We start from the raw sequence: 25,473 nt of genomic DNA on the forward strand, positions 1-25,473 counted from the left end.
GTGCAAGTACAGAACAGTTCCATCAACACAGAGACGGTTTACTGGGACAGAGCTGGTCTAAATCAATGTATCCTGTCCATAAATGCAACCTGCCAAGCAGCAGGATGTGAGATTGAGAATGAAGAGAAAAATGGGCTACAGTCAGAGGATCTGAGTCTGCCATTTCACTGCTGTGTGGCACTGGACCTCTCTAAGCCACTGTTTTATCATCTGTAAAATGGGGACAATAAAAGTTATCCTGTTTACCCAGCTGAGATGTGAGACTGAAATGGGATTATATAAATGAACTCACACGTGAACAGGGTTATTTCAATTCATCAATATCCTTGGTGTACTGAGCAAGAGACATCCCTAAATACTTGCCAGACTTCATGCTGCTGGATGTCCCACCACCAGGGGAGCAGGATAAAGAGAGGACACTCTTTCCTGCATCAGATGTTTTCGAATGGCAAAGTATTAGGCACATCCACATGTTATCATATGTAATGTCTCAAATAATCCTGGGAATTTGGTCTTACTGTCTCCATTTGACAGACGATACTGAGGTCCAGAGAGGTTAAAGATCAAACAGCTACTAACAGAGGGTAAACAGAATAAGCATTCATTATGTCAGAGGTGAGATTCAGACTCAGAGAGTTTTCCCTTCATTTTGTCCCTGCTGATTCTGATGTTTGTGAAGGAAGGAGGGACAGAAAATGCTGATGCTGCCCATTCCTCTGGGTTCTTCATCAGTGGAAGCCCAAAGCAAGGAGCTGGGGATATGGCTGCTGTATCAGTGATTCCCAATCTCTGCTGTACATTAGAATCACCTGGGAAGCTTTTAAAATATCCCGGTGCCCAGGCTGCACCTCAAACCAATTGTATCACGGTGCCTTGGGTGGCAAGCCAGGCGCAGATAGTTTTTAAGATCTCCAGGTGTTTTCAATGTGCAGCAGAGTTTGGGGACCACTGTGCCACATGTTTCTTTCCTCTGCTTACCCTTACCTCTTCTCTCTGGGCTTTGAGATAATGATGTGAAGAATTAGGTAAGTGAAGTGTTCTCTAGATGACCCCTTCTCAAATTTGAGCATGCATAAGAATAATCTGGAGAGCTTTTTAAAACACAGATTCTTGGGCCCCACCTCCAAAGATTCTGATTCAGTACATCTGGGGTGGGACCTGAGTTTCTGTATTTCTAACAAGCTCCCAGGTAGTGCTGAGGCTGATGATCTAGGGCCACCCTTTGAATAACAAGGCCCTAGAGAGCTGTGGTGCTATGTTCCCTTCATAGGTCAAAGAGCATTTCTGATTCTGGTGTCCAGATATTGATGGGCTCAGTATAAACCACATACTTGTAGTAAATTAATTAGGAATTAAATTAATTGGAATGATAAATATTAATTCAGTTTACATAGGGATTTTTCCATTAAGAAAAGTATTTCTTGTCTCCTCAGATAACAGCAGGGACTGCAAGCTCATACCAGGGTAACTGACATACATAAATGATAAATAGGAACGTGTCAGAATGTACTGTCAACATTTTGAAGGAGAATGAAAAGTGAAGGCTCACTGGAGTTGCACTTGGAAAGGTAGCACTTTATGCTAACTTCCAGCTAAGGAAGCTTAGCTGCCCTATTGGTCCTTGCTGACCTGCTGTAATGGTTTAATCATTCCCTTTGCCATTTGTATGCCACAAATTTGTATGTCACCCAAGTCAATAGTAGCCACACAAATCTGAACAAGAACACATAGCAGAAAGCAGTCATTGAGGTCAATGTGAACTGCCTGAATGTAATTAGGTAAGTGTCAAATGAAAGCATGAAACTGATGAGTCTTGACTTTTCAAAAATTGAAAATATATCACTCAAGATTGGTGCTGGGTGACAGTTCGAATCAGTGGTTCTCAACTAGGGTAACCAACCATCCTAGTTTGCCTGGTATAGTCACAGTGTTAGCAGTGAAATTTCTGAATCCTGGGAGACCCCTCGGTCCTGCACAAACCTGGATGGCTGGTCACCCTATTCTCAACTGTGGTGGAACACTGAAATTTCCTGGAAAGTTTAAAATATACTCATGCCTGGGATGTATCCTCAGAGACTCTGATTTAACTGGTCCTGAGCACTGCAGTTTTAAAAGTTTCTTAACAGCTTTTAAGAACTAGAGATTCTTAACAGCTTTTAAGAACTAGAGGTTCTTAACCTCATTTACACATTAGAATTGTGAAGACAAGGTTAAGAACCTCGAGTCTAGATATTATATGGTCATTCATTCACTCATTTATTTATTTATGTATGCATTCAAAGATATTGACCTCATGCCTTCTCATATGGCAGGCACTATGCCAGTATGAAGACCAAGGTGAATAAGACAAAATCCTTTGTCTTTTGAGAGCTTACATTCTAGAGAAGGAGAGAGGTCTGTAATTAAATACACTATTTCATGCAATCATTCATTTATTTGCTCAATAGATATTTATTGAATACCTTCGGTGCCAGGAACTGTTTTAGCACTGAATGTCTGGTGGTGAACAAGATAGCTAAGGTCACTCTTCACATAGCTTACTACTTACTTCTACTAGTGGAGGAGTGGCACTCAGAAAATAAATGAATAAATGAATTAATAAACAGTATACTTTCAGAACGTGTAAGTGCTATGAAGGAGCAGTGTCATTCCCAGGATATATGGGACCTGTGTCTATATAAAAAATTTGAGTCATTCCAAATCAAAGTGGCAGCAACATCTGGCAACCCATTTCATATGATCCCAGGACAAAAGTATTGTGCCAGTCAGCTGGAGTGATCTGCTGGCCAGGCTGCCCTCCTGAAACCAAGGCTGGACATGGAGCCATTGGATAACCTCATAGCACAAGTCTGGGAATACTTTGGGGCATCTGGTTGATCCCGTGTGGGAAACAGAAGTTTCAAAAATGCCCTGAAGTATTGAAATGGGTCTGGGGTCTATGCAGTTCCTGGTGTCAGCTCAGTCTCTGCCCTCCCCAGCATATGGTACTACAGCCCTAGCTGGTGTGGGATCCCAGGTGGCCATGGAGAAGGCCCTTGAAAGCAAAGGTCTAAGGATGGTACTGATAATGATCAGGGTGGTGGAGCTGCTCTGTTAAAATGAGTGAACAGGAGACCCACCCCACCCCCCCCCCCAGAGAAACACTTGAACCGAGACCTAAATGATTAGAAAAAGCCATCGTGTGAAGAAGTGGGGGGAAAACATTCTGGGAAGAGGAAACATCAAGTGCAAAGGTGCTGACGTAGAAATGAAAACAAGTAGGTATAAGACATTAAAATATGGTTTTATTATTTCCTCTTTCTGCAGGTAATCTTCCCTGCATAAGTAATGGCCACACTTGGTTTTATGGGATTAGTTCACTAGACAAATGAGAGGAAGAAAAGTGTTCTAGCAAAGAGAATCATATATGCAAAGATTGGGGAGTTAAATAACTCAGTGAATTTGGAAAATTCATGGGAAGATATTGAAGATTCAGTGCTTGGGGTATAGTGTGAGTTAGAAGCAGAGAGAGATGAAGCTAGAATAGAAAGACTTATAAATGATATGGAGGAGTTTTGTTTTTTCCTGAAGTCATGAGGAAACCACTGGAGGACTCTGTCTCAGAAACAACGCAGTCAGATTTATGACTTAGGAAAATCACTAGAGCAGTGTGAAGGATGGATTGGAAGAGCAGTGGACTGGAGAAGCAGTTAGGAAAGTTCTGCAGCATTCTAGGAAAGGGAAAATGAGCACCTGAAGAAGCAGCTTGGATGGAGGGATATTTAGAAAGCAAAGTTGATAGCCTTGGGTGAGATTTAAAGTGGGGAGCAAGAGAGAAAGAGAAGTCAAATGTGATCCCCTGTCTCCAGCTTGGGAACCCAACTGAGATTGGCAATGCAAGATAAAACAAGCATTTGGGGACAGAAAAATTTCATTCTTTAAGATGTTGAGCTTAAATGCCTGTGGTATGTCCAGGTGGGAATGACCAGAGGCCACTAGATATTGAGGTCTGGGGCAGGGGAGGGGTCAGGCCTGGAGATACAGATTTGGGAAACATTAGCATGAAGGTGACAAGAAGAAGAGAGCAGAAGATGGGTAAGTGAAAAACCAATACTTAAAAAGTATGAAAGCAAAGCAAATCTTTAGAAAGAAAGCACACACACACACAAAAACAGAGAGATAGGAAGAGAACTGGAGATCATGGTGTCCTAAACTATGGAAAGAGAGGTTCTCAAGAAAGAGGGTATGGTCAATAGGGCAAATTCTGCAAAAAAGAGCAAGTGAAAAGACTGGTCTTCCTTCTTCACAACTCTTCTCATTACTGAGCACCAGCTTATGCATCTATTAGTTTATTACTTATTTCCTTCACCAGAATGTAAACTGCAAGAGGTCAGGGACTGAGTCTTCTTTATTCACTGTTGTATTCTTAGAGTCCAAAACAGTGCTTGGCACATAATAGGTGTTTAATAACTATTTGTTGAATGAATAAATGAACCCAAAAGTGTGCACTGGATTTGGCAATTAAGAAGTCCTTGATGAAAACAGTGTGTGTACTGTCAGCAGAGTACGGGAATGGAAGCATGTCTCCTAACTCTTCCCTCAAGGAAAGTGTGATCTAATAAGAATGGAGGTGGAATGGAATAAAAGGAGAGATATGACAAGTATACAAATCACTGTATCAAAGAACAAAGTGGTAAGTTCTGTAGAAGCTATACAAATAAGTCTAGAGCACTTCCTGTCAGTTAAGTCAGAGCAACTTTAAGGAGGAAGTAGAATTTTCTGAGAGATGGGGAAGGATGAGGGAGACTTGAACAAATGGAGTTTGTGGTAGGCTGAGTGATGCCCCCATCTCTCAAAGATGTCAATGTCCTGATCCTGGGAACCAGTGAAGCTGTTACTTTATATGGCAGAAAAATTTTGTTGCTGTAATTAAGATTTTGAAATGCGGAGATTGTCCTGGATTACCTGATGGGCCAAATGCAATGTAATCACAAGAGTCCTTAGAAGAGGAACATAGGGGGATCAAAGTAGTAGTAGGACATGTGAAAATGAAAGCAACAGGGTAGATTGATGCAAGGTAAGAGCCAGAAGTCAAGGAATGTAGGCAGCCTCTGGAAGCTGAAAACGGCAAGGACATGATTCTCCTCTGAAGCCTCTAGAAGGAATATAACCCTGCTAACACCTTAATTTTAGACTTCTGGTCTCCAGAATTATGAGTAAATTTTTGTTATTTTAAGCCACTAAGTTTGTGGTAATTTGTTATGGTACCAATTCTCAAACTTTAATGTGCATATCATTTACCTGGGGATCTTGTTTAAATGGTGATTCTGATTCAGTTGGTCTGGGGTGGACTCCTAATTATGTTTCTCTAGACAGCAAGCATTAATTAGTTTTCTATTGCAATCATGATAAAATTAAATGCATGTACCCTTTCTCCCTTTCCTCCACCATTCAATTTTAGAATATAAGATTGTATTTTTAGTGTTTTACTCTGTGCTGTCAAATATGTTTATATTTCTTTTACTAATACTTGAATTGTGTCTTAAATTATGTTCCTTAGGCAAAAGGCATAGATATAATAATGGGCAAAAAGCCTACCAACTTTACCTTCACCCTTTTTCCTCCTGTTAATTTTTGTTGTTGTTATGTAAATGGCAAGTAACATTTACATTCTGTTCTGTTACTCAAATTCCCATTTTTATTTTAAATCTTAGTTCTATTAGATTCTAGTATCAATGCTCACAATTAGTGATTTTACCAAGGAAGCATCTCTTGGTTGGTAGCTTGAATTCTCCAATAGTTTTTTTCAAGAGGAACTTAAGAGAACAATACTGCCAGAGTTCTCGACTGTTTTAAACTGTTTTGTTTCGCTTTTTCAGTAGTCATTGTAGCTGAATGACATTGGTTCAGTATAAAATCTGTTCCTCAATGGACTCCTGGCATTGAATGTTACTGTAAGAAGGTCTGAGGCCAGCTTGATTTTCACCTCATAAAAGACTTGATTACTTTTCCTGGTGGCCCAAAGTATCTTTTATTTTTCTTTGACGTTCAGTAACTTTACTAGGATTTTAAGCGTGGGTGTTGAGGATTCTGAATCCATTTTTTTCCTAGCATAACGTGGCCCTTTCAATATCCAGGTCAAAGTTTTAAAAAATTTGAATAAAAGTTCTTAAATTATATTTTTAAATTATGTAATTATATTTCAAAATATTTGCTCTGATCCATTATTTTGGTTGTCTTCTTTGGAGTCACCAAGTATGTTTATGTTGGATCTCTTTTCTATCTTCTATAAATATAACTTCTCTTTAATCCCAATTAACTCTGTTTCATTTCATTTTTGTTTATTTTCCTCATTTCTACTCTTTGTGTCCTGCGCTGGGTTTTTCACAATGTGTATTTGATCTTGTACCATTTTCCATTTCTTCTGCAATTCTGTGATAATTTTATTTTTTCCCCCTTTACTTTATTCCTGAGTGCTATTCACATTTTATCTCCTCTTGCTGCCTCACCTACTCTTACCTGAACTTTGGTATTCCAACTCTGAAGTATTTCTTCATAGGTAAGTGCTTCATTGAGATTTAATTTTTTTAAAGTTCATGGTAAAGTATTTACTCATAATGTTCATCTGTTCCCTGGAAACATTTTTATAGAGTATTAGTCTTCTGTGAATACATTTTGCTCTTTTGTTATTTTTTTCTTAGAATAAATCTGTGTGCTAATTCCTTTTTTATTTTTTATCATTTAGTGAGTTGGGTTATAATGGGCCCAGGGTAGCATTCCAGGCTAGTTATTACTCACAGCTGGAAGGTTTTCTTCCCAGCTACCATGAAGGAAAACTCTCTCCTGCAAACATGGCTTATCTGAATAATTCCATATGTGGCTCACCTCCTCTACTTATATGTACTAAGTCAGGAACAGGAGGGTCTCCTGCCACCATCCAACTCCCTCTTGTTCTTGCACATGCTGTTCCAGACAAAGGAGAGAACTTTGTACCTTAGGGTGTTCCTCACATCTAGGAATTACATTTTTGTTGGTGCTTTCTGAGGACTGTCACTGCTGGTTTCTCTCTCCTCAGCTTTCACCCTTTCCTCCTACAGATGTCCCACATATACAAATATTTTGGAATTTTTCCTAGTTTACCAAAAATGGAGTTTGCTTGCTGTTGTCTTCCTTTTTCATTATTGATTTTTGAAGCTTTCTAGGAAGAGAAAGATACATTTATGTCGCCATGTCTATACTGGAAATCCTGAAGGATTTTGTAGGTAGAAGAGTGCTTTGATCAGATCTTTGCACTAGTAGTATTCCTCTAACTGAAGCATAGAAGATGGATAGGAATATGTTCAACAAGAAGCAGGAAGATCCCTTAAGAGGCCACTGCAATAATTCAGATCAAAAGTCCTGAAGGTCTAATGATGCTGAGCAAGGAGGGAAAAGAAGGGATAGACATAAAGGAAATTACGGTGGTAAAAATGCCCAGAATTAGCAAGAATTTGCTCGAACAAAGGGAGGAAGAACTTGATGAAGGCTCTGAACCTTGACAGCCAAAAGGATGGCTGTTATATGAACATAAATGGTAGAAATCAGCTTTTTGGGCAAAGAATTTATTTTCATTTATTTATATTTATTTTTATGATAATTAATTTGATTGAATTTGACTACCAAGGGAGTTATCCAGTAGGCAATTAGAAAAGGGAGCAGGGAGGGAAGCTAGGGTTGGAGGTGAGTCTGGAGGTTATTCATGCAGATGTGCTGTTTAAAGTTATGGTACTTTTAAAGTTTGACAGAGGCAGAGTGAAGAAGTAAGAGAGTTTAATGAAAGAAACAAAGGAGTAGTCAGAAAGGCAGAATATTCAGTATCTCTGACACCAATGAAAAATAAAAATAATTGCCATCATACATACAATTACATGCTAGGCATTTTACATGTATTATCTCATTTAATGCTCACAAAGATCTGTACAGTGAATATCTTTATCCCCAGTTTGCAGATCAGAAAACGGAGGCTCAAAAATTTTGTGAGTAGAATATGTAGCTAAGCTTTTTGAGATTTTCAGAACTATAGTACTTACTTTTTAAGGAATTAAGTGGGCTCCTGGAAGTTGTAAAAAAATGAGAAAGCAGAAAATGGCTGTCTTCCCCATATAAAGAACTTTAGAAAACATCTTGTCAACATGTAGCTTCATGTCATGAAACGAACGTATTTCCAACAAAATTGGAGAAGGTAGGGGCAAAACTGTGTTGAGTATCTGTCTACTCTTTCTTACCTTGATTTTGAAGGATCTCTACTCACTAAATGTTATTCATAGTACTTACTACTAAAATCATTTTTAACTTATTTTTTAAAATAGATTTTCTTACTTTGGGGGATCAGAAACAAGATGACCTTGTTATATTTATGATATGACAGTGAAAAAAGCTTTTTAAAGTATACTCAAATAGATTCTATTTTATTCAAATTTTTATTCCCAGTCCAAAACACTTTGTGAGCCCCTCTTATGGGTCAAGAACTGTTGGTTGAACTAAACTGAACACAATGTATTAACCCTCAAAAATTCCATCCCTCTTTCTTTAGGACATACCATATAAACCGCCCGAGAAAATAAAGACATGATGCTGCTCAGCCTTTGGAATAATTTTGAATCTGTCACTGTCAGTATGAGCTGAAAACAAAACATTGTGTAACATGTTTTAAGCATTATTATAAGTCCTGTGTTAACAGTTTGTGTGTCTCCTGCTCTGATTTTGAAACACATATGTATGTAGATAGAGAAGTGGGCATAAATTTTGTTAAATAAAGCAACTATAAAATTTTAAAAAAAGAAAAGAAAATAGAGGCTCAGAGAGGTGGATTAACTTGTAGAATGAGGCTTTAAATTGAGGCCTTCCCTCAAAATAAAAAAGAGTTGCAGTAAGAAGAGGATAAAGACGACATCATCAAGTCACTGAAAGCTGTGTGAATAAATTGGCTGGGATAGAATATGGAATGCAAGAATTTGCAGAGTGAGTAAGTGAGTCAAGAATTTAGAGTGAGTGGAGGGTGAGGAATGCTGGTAGAAAGGCAGGCTACCTTTCAGAGTTTGATGGTTAAGATGAGAAAAGGAGGATGCTTCCTTGAGGGTCCTGGTGGAGAGGAGCCAGGTCTTCTTAGGTGACAAGTACCTGGAGCGTATTTATAGCAGAAGGGAAAAAGCCACTGGTGAGGGAGGCATTGAAAATGTAAAAGGAAAGAGCAAGTGTGTGATGGTTGAGATCCTGGCGAATGGACGCCAGGGAGTAGTTGGTTTTAGCAAAGAGGGGTCTTCAGGGAGAGGAGGAAAAGCAATGAGGCTGAGTGAAGAAACATATTCATGAGAGGAAAAGAAGGGAGCTTAGATGAACCTAAATATTGTAAGTTAAGTAAGAGGGGATACCATCTGCTGGGAGTGAGAGGAAGTGGGGACTTGAAGGAAGGAACAGGGAGAATGTGTCTGAGGCTGAGGCTTAAAGTATGAAGCAGTTTTGGAGCACAGTTAGAGCCCACTTGAGGTAAGGCATCCCAAATGTCATGGCACCAATGGGTACGTGTTGCAGGCAATATTTATTTAGGGACTTGAGCATTACTATTAGGGAAAGTTATGTTTTGTTTTGTTTTTTATTACCCTGAGGGTCACTAAACACTTCAATGGGTTGTAAATAGAGCTGTGGACCCTCTTTGGGAGAGTTTCCAAATAAAAAAGCTGGGTGAGTCATTTGACCTGGATAGTTAAGCATGATCTTGCTTGATGGACTGGGTGGTGGGGGGGAGAGGGCAGGAGGTACTGACCTTGCAAGGTCTTAGTAGTGCGTTGATTCTGTGATATATAGGATGATGCAGCCCATCCCTAATTAATTGAGGAACATTTCTTCTTGCTGGGATCTTTGGGCCTTTCCTTGTCTTATCTAAAGAACCTTGCCTGGATTAAATATTCTTCTCAGGAATTCTATTCATTTCTATCAATTTACTTTACTGCTAAGTTTTGCAACTAAATGCAGTAAGTCAGTGAAAACCCATCCATCCATTCATTTAAAGACTTCAGATTCTCTACCTACATGAAAACCACAAAGGTGGAAGGAAAGTAGTTGAAAGGCCCTGCCATGTGACTTGGTTGCTAGGATACACCTTCAGTTATCTCTCAGAGCAGAGACATGACCTAGCCTTGTGAACCTCTCTTAGGAATGCAGCTGCTATGTTGAGAAAAAACAAATTAAAGGCTTGAAACACACACATATAAAGTATGTGAGGTCTGTGGGTAATTATTTTTTGCTCTATTTTCTTACCTTGAATGATAACTATCTCCTCTTGGTAAAAATAACTTCAGGTAGACTCCCAGGAGAAAGTTAAAAGGAATCAGGAAAAATTGGATTAACTTTAGCTGAAGAAATTCAGATTTGGCTTCTAAGAGAAAACCCAGACAGCTGAGTGAAAGAGCCCTTTGTGGGGAGATGGAGTTTTCTTTCTTGGTTTATCTTTAGTAAATAAGAAAGATAATAATAACTAATATTTCTTTCATGCTTAGCTTGTGCCAGGCACTGTTTCTAAGTGTTAATGTATTGAATTCTCACAACAAGCTCTGAGGTGCCATTATCCTCATTTTACAGATGAGGAAACCGAGGCACAGAAACTTGTCCAAGGTGAGATGGCTAAGAGGTTCAGAGATGAGATTCAAACTCAGGCAATCTGGTTTTAAGAGCTGAAATTTTTTTTTTTCTGATCATAGAAATTTAGAACATCATACGTACAACAAAAAGGGAAGGAGGCAAACAGGTTTTTGCTTCCTTTATCACAAAATAACCCACATTGCATTAATGAAGTAAGCCAGAATATTCTCTAATGCCCTATGATTAGGTCCAAAATTGACAGTAAAATGTTACCTAAAATTCACATATCAGCTTCTTTAATTATTATTATGATTATTAGTCAAGCCATTTGGGCTTGAGGTTTTATTTGTTTATTAAAAACATCTTCCCCCAGTTTTACTGAGATATAATTGACATAAAATGTTGTATTAGTTTTAGGTGTACAATATAAATTTTGTTAACATCTATCACCTCACATAGTTACAAATTTTTTTCTTGTGATGAGAACTTTTAAGATCTATTCTATTAGCAACTTTCAGATATAAAATACAGCATTGTTAACTAAAGTCACCATGCTATACATTACCTCCCAAGAACTTACTTATAACTTGAAGTTTGTACCTTTTGACCTCATACACCCATTTCACCTACCCCCACCTCCCACTCCTTGCTGAAATTCTTGATGTCTTCATTTCACTGCATCTAGGGGCTGCCTTTAGAGAAGAGAGCTGGATCCCCAGCTGTTTTCATTTACTCAACAGATTTTTATTGAATTCCAATTCTCCATCAGCCTTTCTTTTAGGCCCTGGGGAAAACAAGGTTGAACCAAATTTTCTACTCTCAAAGGAAAAAAAAAAATATATATATATATACATATATATATATATATAAAATAAATATAAATATAAATAAAATAAATATATATGCAATCTCCCGAGTCCTCCTTTGGATTCTATCATTGAGTCTCTTATTTTGGATAGAGTCCTTAGACGACTACCTAAGAGTCTATGCCAGTTTTTGAAGTGACCCAAAATGAATTCAGTGTTCTTCATTTCCTTTGGAACAGAAAAGATTGGTCCTAAATTGGGCTCCATCCACTCTACCCTACCAGCTCCATTCATTTCAATTATCCCATCTCTACTGCCACCCCTTCCTGATAGTCATAAATAGGAGTTCTCCATTTGAAAGTCTCATGCTGAAACGGAGCAGGACCCTATGGTCCTTTCCCCACCACATCCACTGCCTGCCTTTCATCTGTAGAAAAACTTTAGTCAAAGAATAAATTTAATCAGAGAAGTGAGAAAATGCAGAAGCAAAGGAAAACAGTCAAACAGGACAAAATAATAAAAATTTAGTCATTAAGGGACTTCCCTGGTGGCGCAGTGGTTAAGAATCCGCCTGCCAATGCAGGGGACATGGGTTCGAACCCTGGTCCGGGAAGATACCACATGCAACTAAGCAACTAAGCCCGTGTGCCACAACTACTGAGCCTGCACTCTAGAGCCCGCGAGCCACAACTACTGAAGCCCACGTGCCTAGAGCCCGTGTTCTGCAACAAAGAAAGCCACCGCAATAAGAAGCCCACACACCGCAACAAAGAGTAGACACCGCTCGCCGCAACTAGAGAAAGCCCACGCACAGCAACAAAGATCCAAAGTAGCCAAAAGTAAATAAATAAATTTATTAAAAAAAAAAAGTTTAGTCAGTAAGCAAAGTCAAGGACCTTTAGTTCCTCCTCAAGGGCTATGAATAATATTCTGAGCCATGTCCTATGAGCTGTTTTGTAGATACTAAAACCCCCACCAGGTGGAAGAAGTGAACTACATGATGACCAGGATGTAGCATGACATAAGCTGCCACAATTCTGAGAATTGGCCTCAAAGAAATGGGAACAAACTGACCGGGAACTGAAGACTAACTGTACTGAAAACAATCAAGATGACACTGATCAGACCACCACACGACCAACTTCAAGATGACTGGCAGAGCTGACTGTGCTGTTTCTGCATGTGGCCCCCTCCCTCCGCCCATAAAAGCTCTTGCCCACTGATTGTCAGTTGCAAGGAGTTGGCCTTTGGGCACGACTCCACCCTCCCCCACAGTTGCTGGCCTCTGAAATAAAGCAAACTTTCCTTTCCACCAGCCTTGCCTCTTTATCGGCTTCAGAGGGATGAGCAGCCTGACCCCACTTTTGGTAACAAGATTGTAAAAGTGAATACTTACAGAACAGTGACTTAGGTGATATTTTTGTAAAAGGATTCTCTTTTGCAAAAGGACTTATTCTCTCCTTAATTAGGAATTTACAAGTGTGTCTAAAGTATGATACAGTTCAAAAGATACAATTTACAAATACATTTTAAGGAAGGTACTGATTGGATAAAATGATGCACACTTGTACAGGCAAAAGAAACCCTGTTCGGACATTCTTATATCCTGTTTATTTGGAGGCTCTGATTTTCAGTCTTAATAAGACTTTTTAAAAAAGTATCTTCTTCTTACAGACTCACAGACTTGGGAGAGCAAACTTGTGGTTGCCACAGGGGAAGGGCGGGGGGACGGATGGACTGGGAGTTTGGCATTGACATGTACACACTGCTATATTTAAAATAGGTAGCCAACGGGGACCTACTGTATAGCACAGGGAATGCTGCTCAATGTTCTGTGACAACCTAAATGGGAAAATAATTTGAAAAAGAAAACAAACAAACAAGTATCTTCTTCTTGATTTTAAATTCCTCTGAAAAAATAATTGGCATACTATTTATTTTGGATTTCTCTAGGCTGTTTATTCAATATAATAGGCTTAGTATTCTGAACTGCAGAGGTGCATTTCAAATGCTGCCTCTATAATAAAACTTCCCCTGGACACACAGTCTCTTTCATTTGCACTTTTTTAGCATTTTGTTTACATTTTACACTGGGGTCTGTACTCTACCATATTTTAAGACTTTGAAGACTTTGCAGCACTTAAGATAATGCCTTATAGTAGGTGCCCCAGCAATTAGGTTGTTTATCCTTGATATTACCTGGGGGGGCTTGGAAACGTTACTTATCCTCCCAAGACCGAGTTTCTTCACATAAAACAAAGTCAACAAGATCTCCCTCAAGGGATTGAGGATTAAATAGAATAACAGATGAAAAAATTATTTTGTTAAATTAAAGCACTGTGCAAATATTTTGAGTGTCTTACACGTTCCCGACAATAAATTTACCAGGTTAAAAATACTATTTTAATAATTTTATCAGGTTAATAATGCCATTGCCATGTAGACACTCCTAGATGGAGAACAATTACCACACAGAATACCAACTGTATAGTGAAACAGTAATTCTCAGTAATTACTGAGAACAGTAATTCTCAGAAATAAGTACTGAGGTCCCTAAATTATCAAGGGCTTATATATATGTCAGAGTTGCCAATGGGTGTTAAGAGTGGTTTTACAAAAAAAGGATCTTCCAGTCTCCTCACTGGAGGATGAAGACCCCAGCCACCAGCATGCTGGGAACCAAGTGGAGGGCGAAGGGCTGGGGTCTCAGCATCTGATATCTATTAATTTATTTAGCACCCCCATTGTCAGTTCTATAGCCTAGCCCTCACCTTGCACCTGGTGTCTCCTGGTGCAGAGAATATGCTTTACCCTCTTCAGAGAATAAATCTTTGCTTTTTGATTGGAGAGGGTTTTGGAGTGTAGGGGAGTCTAGGGGAGTGGATATGGCATTCTGGCTACTTCTTTAAAAAGACTCCGTGTACCCCACCTTTCTGGGCCTTTTGAGCATTTTGAAGTGTAAGTCAGCTTGGTATCAGCTTAGTATTCAGTTTTCTTTGGTATGTTATTTTCCATTCTTACATTGGCTTTTCATCTTCCAGGTCTAGAAATGGCTTACACCACTTCTGATCACATCCCTTTGGTCGAAGCACAGTCACATGGTCCCAACCTCTCTGGAAGGAAGGCTAGGATATTTAATCTTCAGTGTGCAAGAAGAGAAATCAGTGTGGTGAACACAAAATATTGTTTCTGCTCCAACACAAAATATTGTTTCTGCTCCAACAACAAAAATATTTTAATAAATAACCATTTACTCTTGTTTTAGAGGGATTCAGTGGGACTAATAATAGTAGATCCATGTATTCAGTGGACCATATTTAACTAGGAATCTGTATTTTTTTTTTTTATACATCAAGGAAAGTTTAGCCACCACTTATTGTTCAGAACATGTAAAAAATGGGGGTAGTCCTTAATATCTGATCCTGGCCATAGAGGCTTAGGATGCAGACCAAGTGTTCTGGACTCAAATAACTTGAGTTCATGTCCAGACTCCATCAATTTCTAGCTGTGTGACCTTGGCCAAGGCAGCCTGCTGTGCCTCAGTTTCCTCAAGTGTAAAATGGCTAATACTGATAGTACCTGCCCCATTGGAATAGTGTGAGAATTAAATTAGTTAATGCTTGTACTATAGTAAATGCCATATTAGTTGTTATTGTTACATGTTTTACTATTGTTATCACTATTACTTTTGTTATTAATGTAAACTATTCATTTTGGAATCATGCTCTTACCAATCTGCATGGTTATGTAATTCAGAATATTCAATAATTGATTTAACTGATGGCTGATTCATTGCTCTCAGGCAAGTCAAGGAAGAAAAGGTACAATTCTACAGCACTGCTGGGCAGTCGGCAGTGATGATGTCTTCACAAGCTGAGAGCTGCTCAGGAGCTTTGAGTTCGCAATTAGCTTAATGTGCACATGGCATTGTTCCCGTGCCAATCCTGAGGCATAAGGGAGCTGCAGAGTGAAAGGTGTTTACCTTTTGTGTAACAAGAGGCCAAGGATGACCACATCTGCCACCAGCACTGGCTGCATGATGCAGGGAAGGAGTAACAGACCCGGACATCTGCAGACCTGGATTCCAGTTCCCCTTTGTCTGAACATCAGCAGAGGCCTCTCCCTACCCTAGACCTTTACGGTTCTATCCAGCTGTGTAGTTCTACAATGAGACAATCTTATGGACATGGTCATAATCTTGAAAATCTGCTAGAAATGGCCCGTCCACGGCTGCAGACCTGGGGGCCGATGTTCACAGTTCTTGCAAGCATTTGAGCCTCCTACACATTGTAACTTTTACTGCTGGTGATTATGGCCCTGGAGCAAAGAACATCATACTCTCATCTTCTGATTAGAGACATAAGTCCAAGCCCCACTCTCTCACTTACTACCTACATCAAAGGAGCTGAAGAATCACTCTCTCCTATGCGTTGGAACAGAACTCTGCTTAGGAAGGAGGCTGTCTTTGTTTGTAAAAATACCCTGCAAAGCTGCTTAGGGTAGATGAGCCCTTCAGGGCCAGGGCCAAAATGTCAGAGAACAGGGATGAAATGCTCTGTTTGAAGGACTTTGTTTTACTCTTAGAGGGGAGCATGAAGAAGAGAACAGTGGGAGAAGAGGGGGAGAAGACTGTGAGACAGTGTGACATTGGGGAAGTCAAGGGTGAAGGATCCACAGGAAGTCCCTGTGTGAAATAGCCAAAGGACGTCAACATTGGAGATGCCTGCTGTGCAATTAGAAGCTATGTGCATTATTGAGAAGTAAACTTCTCTTCCATTCCTACCTACATTTTTAGAAAAGTCTACTATGTCTGTTAAAAGCTTTGTGTAAGTGAATTTTGTTTTTTGTTTTGAAATTGTGGCAAGGCTGAGTTTTACATTTTGCGTTCTGTGATGAGAAACAGAAATATCACACGTGGAATCAGGAACCTGAAGGCAGGGGTGACCAAGAGAACTTACATCTTTCAGGAATTTGCAGAAATCCTGGGGAGGATGTGGAATTTGCATTACTGTGAATCACTGAGTTGAAAGGCTGGAGTCCACCTCAGTGAACTCTCAAGGGGTAAGGAGGCCCAGTTTATGTCTAGGTTGTTTATATGACTTTAGCCAGTGACTGATGGGCTTGGGACTAAACTTCACTTCTTTCAATCAGTGGACATTTATTGAATGCTTAGCGTATGTCAAGCATTTTTCCTGGTATTGGGATATGAAGGCAAAGAAGACATAATACTTTTCTTCTGGAAACTTCCTAATTGGAAGGTGGGTGTTGTAATCAGGATGATCACTCTTCCCAGTTTACCTGGACATTCTTGGTTCATTCTACTTGTTCTGTCATAATTATCTATACCTCCCACTTTCATGCCCCAGAAGGCCCAGTTTGGAGATAAATAAACTGGCAACCATTCCACAGAGTTGTTATAAAGATTAGATGATAAAATTTACGTGAAAATGCTTTGTGAATTGTAAAACATTACACAAATAGAAAGATTAAGAGATTTAAGTTCTTTTATTGCATTCTCCTATTAGAGACAAACAGAAGTGTCCAAAATTGCTCTCTACCATGGTCTCTATTATTGCTCTGAGATCTACTTGGATATGCAAGAAAATAAACTTGCCAGAAAATTAACTTCATTTTAAGGCAGCTTAGCATGTGCTCAACCATTTTCAAGATTAAATTTCTTTTTGTGGTCTGTCTGTTCCTTTACATGTATGCTCAAGGGTTTTGTTGTTGTTTTTTCAAATTTATGTGTCCTTTCAAAATTAACATTTTATGATGCTGTTGGATTTTGGACATGGGGGACATCCTAATCCCCTAGGAATTTTTAAAGCCTGTCTTAGAAGGGGAAGAGTATCAATGCACTAAGTGCTCAGTATTTACCATGAAGAAGGCAGAGTGCCTGCCCTCAGAGAGCTTCCAGTGTAACCATCTCATGCGGCCCTTTTAAACCAACCCACATGAGAAAGGTACAATTTCCCTTTTCACAGTTAAGGGAACTGAGGCATACAGAGGTTAAATAACTTGGTCAATTCTACAGCCAGCAAAGAACTAGGAGATATATACATACATATACATATATATATATGTATATATGTATATATGTATATATCTCATCTTATCCCAAAGCCTGTTGATCATTTATTCACGCATCCAACAAATATAACATACTGAATACTGACGGTGTGCCAGGCACTGTGTATATGTGTATATCATCATGAGTAAAACGGATGTGGTCCCTGTCCTCATTTCTAGTTTGGCATCATCATCATCATGATCTGTCCAACCATCATTTATTAAACAGAACTTTCCAGGTACTGTTAAGTGCTTTACTTGCATTATTAATTACAACTGTTACAATGACTATAAGTGAGGTATGATAATTATCTCAATTTTACAGATTGGGAAACCAAGCCTTAATGAAGTAAAGCAATTTGTTCAATCTGGGAGTAGCGATGCTTTGAGTATGGCTGTAATTCTTAACATTATAAGGCCCTTTACTAGTGGTCTCACTGTGGTAAGTACTATTCTGAGGGGTTGGGGTGGTAGTGGAGGATGGGGTGGATGGTGTCTAGTGGGGAAAGCCTGGGACGATTTGGTCTTCCCAGAATCATTTTTTCCTAAGGGACAGACTTTGGTCTTGGGGAAAAAGTGTTAAGAATGTAATCTCCTTTAAAATTTTTGGCAGAAATAATCAAGTACAGACAATTAAAATTGAAAAGGGTAATAATGATTATAGTAATAAATAACAATATATAGTAAATAATATTCATAAATTGCATATTTAGGTCTACCTAAAGTGAACTGTATGAGAATGCCTTGGGAGAATGTCTGAACCCTGATTAGTATTCATTTGACCTAGTTCCCATTTTTGTCTGCTGAGTGAAGAATTTATTCCACTAAGGTGCATGAGGTGCCAGCATGTGAGGTAAATCTGACACTCTTTGGCCCTCAGTACTTCTTTTAATACAACTGCAGAGACGTGTATATGTTTTAGTTGCTTTTGGTCTTCTCAGCACTCTTTCCTCCTCTACTTTCTGGCTACAGAACCTCTTTTATGTGTTGTTGGGAATCTATAACTCTGAGACTCAGGTGAAGCTGATCCCATCTTGTATTTCATGCTTATAGGGATTCTCCCATCTTCTTTGCCACGGTGATGAATTCAGGGATGGGCACTGAACCAAGGCAAGCAAATCCAAATGCTCCCTGGGACTTCTCATTGTAAGTACGAGGAAAGATGGCTCTTTTGAATTGGGGTTTGCTCAGTGGATTGGATGTGAGCTTGGCACTGCTGATTGCTGTTTTGCATAACAAGTGTACAGACTAACGTCTAAGAAATGGAGTATAGACCCTGATGACACCATTTGAGTCCTGCATGCTACTCTGCCTGAACTCATTTTACCCTCAGACTTCCTGGCTGTGTGAACCATTTTATTTCTTTTTGTTTGAACTAGGTTGAACTGTGTTTCTGTCACATGTAACTAAAAAAATTCCTGGTTAAGTCAATATTTCACCAGAGGTCTAATCTTTAAAAATAAAACAAGTGTCAGACTATACTTTTTCTTCCATTACATTAGGTTAAATTGTGGGCATTCTAGTTTCATCATTAAGATATTGTGTGTGCAGCTAAGATCATCTGGCAGCTGAGGGCCCTGGTAAGTGTTCTGATAGTTTTAAGGAAGTAGATGTCCTGATCTGTTATCACTCGGATACCCCTGGAGTCAAAGCGGCAAACGCCTGAAATCTCTGTGGCAGTGTAGAGCCAAGAAATCCTGGATGCCCCAAAGACTCATACATGTATGTAAAGAAAACAATAGAAGTGAGGAGACCTGAGTTTAAGCCTTGGCTCTGCCACTGATTTGCCTAATGATCTTGAATGTCTTTTAGACTCTTTGGCCTCAATTTCCAAGTTTGTAAAATGCAAGGGAGTAGCAAGGTGAAAGAGGGTATTGTGGCTTCAGGGTGGCTTTGGGATGAAGTAATAATAAGAGGCCAGTAGCAGACATAGGTCTGGGGGGCCCATGCTAAGGTTCTAATGCTCATGGCCAATCTGCTCCGTAACATCTAAGTTAAAGATTTGGCTAAAGAGGTAAAATGAACCATCAGGAAACAAGTGCATTTGGGGGAGCCTGATTTACAGTCAAAGGACACAAGGAAGATTAAAAGTGGTCTCATACAGAGAAGGGCTTAATAATACTTTTGTTAAGAATCTACACTGTAAAAAATACTGGGTGAATTTTATCTCTACCTGAAATATTTCACTGTTCTCCCACAGTTTACCCCCATGCCCTTTTAAACCTAAAATAAATATGCCACACATTTCGACTCTGGAGATATCTTTTGGACAAAATTTCATCTATTTCCATTGCATAATATTTAATAACTTTGCACTGCATATAAACGATGAAAGTGTCAACATGAATGTCTCTTTTTTTTGGCCTTAATAAAGCTATCTAAACAGTTCTGGGTTAAAAAAAAAACAATATTAAAAAGAAAGCAATCACGCATGTGTTATATTAAGCTGCCTACACACAGAAAAAAGGGTGGGAAAGATGGAACACATAATTAGAAATAATTTTTTAATTTTCAAAGCAGAGCCACAGTAAATTCCCATAAAACCTATTCATTAATCATCCAAGTTTAAGCAAAGACAGCTTCTCAGTAAACATTCTAGGGTGTTAGTTACTTATGAAATGTATCTGGTGCAGAGAATTATTGGACAGAAACTACTTTAGAATATATGTCAAAATTTTTGTTTTATCAAGGATTAATTAAGCCATTTAAAAATGAGTTATTTAGCAAGACTAATTGTGTATTGATATCAGTACTAGTTTGTGACAATAATTCTGCATTTTCTGGTTAATAGAGTTGGAGGGGCATGCATTCAGAAGTAGTTTAAAAACATTAGATTTTACCCACTTTTATTTCAAATTTAGGGTTTTTTTTAAAGATATAGTTTTAAAGGAAAATGACTCTGAAAACAGTGATTTTCATTGTTTTGTATGATCTAATCTAATCAATAGCATTCTTACTAGAAATTTTTTCTAAAGTTAGAACATATTGACTTTCTTTTGGCATTTGAATTTTTATTGTAAACTTTCTTCTTTATAGTTTGAACAAATTAACAAATACATATCTTAAAAAGAGTTTTTCTTCCTCTGCTTAAGAATAGGTAAGTAATTAATTAGTTTATTAATTACTGATAGCATTAATTATGTCTGAAGAAGTGAACTGTATAAAATAAAATGGTAATTATCTCTGAAATGATTGTATAAGTCCATAGGACATTTGATTTCCTACAAATTGTTTTCTGTTAGTTCTGTATTCATTACATGTCTTAGATTCCCCAGTGGTATTTTTAATCGTTTCTTACATCAGTAGTGATCAGCTATTATCCATGCCTATGTGATTTATATAGATTCTTTATATTAAATACTGCCTACGCATGTTATAGTACTTTGATTATATATGTACTTGACTTGTACAGTTAATCCCATAAGAGGCTTTTTCCTTTTTTTGTCACTTTGACATGAAAGAAGTGTGGAGTTTTCTTGGCTACAGTATGTCTCCTCCTCAGATACATAATATATGATAGCATAAATTTCTTATTTTTCCCCTAACATTTAAAAAACCCAACAAACTAAAGTCCATACTTTATTAAGATTTTCCTAGTTTTAACCTAATGCCCCTTTTTTCTGCTCAAGAATATTATCCAGGAAACCACATTACATTTAGATGTCATGTCTCCTTAGGCTCCTCAGGGCTATGACAATTTCTGAGACTACCCTTGTTTTTGATGATTTTGACATTTTTGAGGAGGAATATATTATTTTTGCACTCTCTTTTAAAATACCTTCCAGAAAAAGAAATAAGCAACAAAAGTTATTCTCTCTTTATGCCACAGGTGAACTTCTTTACCAATGAAGATTAAACCCAAAGAAAAAGAATTCCTCATTTACGGAGGATAGCTATAATCACATATTACACTTCAGTGCATGTATAGAAGTGAAAGAGTATACACCCACACGATTTAACCTCCAAGGTGTATGAGAAAAGACAAAAAAAATTGGAGTAATTTTATGCACAGAAAGGGTCAAGGGACCACTTACAATAACTTCATCTACTATGAGTAGATGTTTTCTGGCTTCATTGAGCCTGGAGCAAGAGGTTTATACTGCTGCATGAGGGATGCAGATAGGATAAGGTGACCGACAGAGCAGGTTGATAAGCACTGGATAGTTTATTAAGGCAAGTCTGGGGCCCTTTCCAGTGGAAATCTCCGGTTGCTATGATTAGGCCCTGAAGATGCTTTGTGGCTCAACCCATGCATGGTTCCTTAATTCTTCTGCATGTATATATTCTTTAGTTCGTTAGAATGAAATGCTTTAGTTCATTAGAATGAAATGCTCAACTTGGGACACACGATACACTTCATCGGATTGTGAACTTCCGAAATGTGATCAGGATCTTGAATGAATGTGCACATGTACCTTTGGGAATGAATGGAGAGGATAGACAGTTTCTAGTATCAAAGGGGTCACACGTGGTACAGTGAAGAACTAGACCTACTTTGGATCTAAGTCCAGGCTTATTAATTAGCATAGTAACCTTGAGCAAGTTACTTAATCTCTTGTAGCTCCACTTACTCTATCTGTAAAATGGGGATTAAAAATAGCTCTAATGTGATGTAGTTGTTGGAGTAATTAATGTTTACAGTATTTGTAAAAAGCTTAGCACTTAGCATAGTGGCTGCCACATGATGGGTACTCAAGAAACTATTAATAGTGGAATAAGGGTAGGTAGAATGGAACTTAGATTACAATGGCTGCTATTCTGAGTTTAAAATTTGGGATGCTGAGTCTACCACTGAATCATTGAGTAATCCATTCATTCCTTCATTTATTCAACAAAAATTGATTAAATGCTACTGTTTGTGCTAAGAAAGCAGTAATGGACAAGACACATTCTCTGCCCTCGCAGGGCTTATAGTCTAATGGAGACTTACAAACAGGCAGTAATCAGCCATGTGATAAATGCTGCAGCAGGCATAAACTATGGGGCTTAGCGGGAATGTAGGAGATAGCTCTAACCCAGAACCACAGTCAACAAGGTTTGTGGTTTTGTTTTTTCTTATTGTTCCTGTTTTCACTTCAGTGCTAAACAGAGGCAATTTCCTTTTGTTTATTTTAATAGTGAAAATTATTAGTTAAATGTAATATACCTATTAAGGGACATTAAGGGCAGAATCTGATCTGCAGAGCCTGGAGGAAAATGGTCTTTTCCTGGATATGGTTCCAAGGATAAGGACCTCTTTATGATATTAGGACTAGAAAACAGGACAAATGCCCACCTTATAAAGGAAAATCATACAACCCAGGGCATTTCTATTCTTATCTGAACTTCTAGGAAGCTTAAATTTAATGCTCAATTATAACAAATACAGTAGCCCAATTTTTTTGTTTTATTTCTTTCTCCCTTCTTCTCAATGGTTTTGATTTTCATTTTTAATGTATTATAATATCTCCATATCTATCTATCTATCTATCTATCTATCTATCTATCTATCATCTATGCCATATCAAATGGTTTTTGAAAGTAGGCAGGGTAATAATTATTAACTAACCTTAGTAACTTAGTTTCTTACATATTACATTAGCCTTTTAATTAATATATTTTTACGATTCAATGGACATGGATGAATTGCAGTACATTTAAATTTCATGAAATTGAGTCACACTGTAAGAGGTCTATTATAGGGGAATTTAATAGCATTAAGAATGTCTTACAACAGAGGCCCTTATGTTATCAATAATTAGATGTGTCATGGTATCATTTGGAATTATATCCAACTCTTAGGAGACATAAGGTTACTGTGTTAATCCACTTAAATTATTTTTGCACTCTCTGGACGTAGAAAATCTTTACCTTTAAGCAAAGCTGTCAGGATGGCTAAATCAATGTCCTGGTGTCCTTCTGATCCCATCCGAAACACCGTAATCTGAAATTTGAGACAAGGTGACCATTAGCAATGCATTTTTTCTCTCAAGAGAAATTAAATCAATGAGACCATATTTGAACACAGACTATCTTAATATCTATAAGGTAGATTCTTAACCACAGGGAAAGCATGCATAGCAAGAATTCAATTAGAGGGGTCTGCAACTCATTAAGAGGAAGATGCCTCAGTAGCCTCCAAACAGAAACCAACTTAGATAATTCATTGATTATGGTTACAATCTCTGAAACAAGAGACCAAAGAAAATGTCCCCTTCTACCATTTCAGTTTTAGAATTAAAACTTGCCAGATTTGCAAAAATGTGTAAGCCATAATTTAAACTATGAGTTGAGAAATTGTTTAAAAATAGCTAGTTAGTATGCCCTTCAGTGAGTGGCCCCACTATGTATGCATGTGTGCCCGTGTGTGTTTTTGTGTATATGCACGTGTGCAATATAGCCATCATTACACTCTCTCCTCAGCAATAGTTATTCAAGGGTTTCAATATTGTGATGCCTCTAGATCCTTCAGTCCTCTCAATAACCTTAAACCTTCTTGAGAATGACTTAGCAGTATCCAGGTTGTAAGAATGAAAAAGCAGACAATAAAATAACATTTTTTCCTCTTAAATCTGGGAAGAAAAGTATTCTCTGGGGATGAATGATGGGGAGGAGAGTACAGATGTAGCAGTGAAGGGTTAATACATGTTGGATTAATATGAAGTCCCCACATCATGCTTAACGATAATGAAGATTTTTTTTTCCAAGTCAGATGGAAGCTACTTAAGGAAGCCAAAAGGTTATTTGAATATATACATTGGTTGAATTACTACTGTACTCAACTACTTCAGACTTCAAGTTTCTTTTTCTGTAAAATGGGAAAATAATAGGGCTTCCCTGTTTCTAACCACATAGGAAGTAAACTTTGTAGGATTTGCTCATGTATAATTCTAAGTTTTGCCACCATGAAGAGAACAGGCACCTAGAATCACAGACTGTTAAACTGTCAGTTGCCTTAGAAATCCTCTAGTCCACTATCCAGAGACAGAGTAACTTGCTTATGGTCAGCATCAAGTTAGAAGAACAGCTGTGACTGGAATCAAGAACAGAGATGAGAGGCAGTTCTTCTCTGTTCTGAACTCAGAAGTGCCTTAATTGGGAAGAAAACTTCAGGTCTACTGGAGAAAGAACCAAGGGGCAGAAGTGGAATTTTGGCTAAATCTTCAACTTTTTAAGCCAGGGCTGGCTAGGGTTTGAAAGGTATTACCGTGTGCTGAGCTGGTAGCAAGCTGCGGACTACCAGGATAACATCTCTCATTGTTTTAGAAGAATTCAGAAATTAGGCATCAAACGGAATTCCTTAAACATCTGACCTACTTGTTCTGCAGATGCCTAAATTTCACTGCCTAATTAGAGATCCCATTTCAGATGCAAATTCTTCCAAGGTAGCAAATAGATAAATTTACCCTGAAATATAAGATTATCAGGTTTTCTTAGGAACAGCTTTGAGGAGGGGAAAGGAAGCTTTACAGTGTGGAGCTGCTAAAGGATTTCAGGGTGGGGGTGGTGGAGATGCAGATATGTGTGCTGTTGTTTGTCCAGGAGCCTGAAACAGCATAGTACTCTGGGGCTTCACAGATTTTCTGGAAAACTGGTGTGGAGGGGATGGCTGTCCACCTGTCTGTGGCACCCCATCCCCATGGTGTGCTTAGACTGAAGGACCTAAGGATCCTAGAAAGAGGGAGAGGAAGCACCAAAGGGAGGCTGGAGGATCCAAAGATGAAATTTATTTCATAATTTTCCCTTGAGTTGACCTGAGATATTATGTCTCCACTACTCTAAACTTTTAAATTTGAAATTAAAATTTAAAAAATATCAATTACTCAATTTATATGTCTTTCTCAGAAAAAAAGAAAAGTCAAACAAGAAAATCAGAGTCGTCTTCTCCTACCACCCCTGGTGTTGGCAAAGATGCAGAGGATTTTTGCGTCTATGTTCATCAGTGATATGGGCCTATAGTTTTTTTTTTGTGACATCTTTGTCTGGTTTTGGTATCAGGGTGATGGTGGCCTCGTAGAATGAG

General features: G+C 38.3%; 1 protein-coding gene across 11 annotated transcripts in view; it reads right to left on the reverse strand.

The window, feature by feature from the left end:
- The window catches only part of TRPM3 (transient receptor potential cation channel subfamily M member 3), a 507,712-nt gene that overhangs the window by 103,190 nt on the left and 379,049 nt on the right, over positions 1–25,473 (reverse strand). For all 11 annotated transcript variants that reach the window (XM_036855282.1, XM_036855281.1, XM_036855285.1 and 8 more), the window contains one exon: positions 23,322–23,394. In XM_036855282.1, coding sequence (XP_036711177.1) covers positions 23,322–23,394 — 73 coding nt within the window. The remainder of the gene's footprint in view (positions 1–23,321; positions 23,395–25,473) is intronic.

This window comes from Balaenoptera musculus, chromosome 6 (genome assembly GCF_009873245.2).
Source record: "Balaenoptera musculus isolate JJ_BM4_2016_0621 chromosome 6, mBalMus1.pri.v3, whole genome shotgun sequence".
NCBI lineage: Eukaryota > Metazoa > Chordata > Mammalia > Artiodactyla > Balaenopteridae > Balaenoptera > Balaenoptera musculus.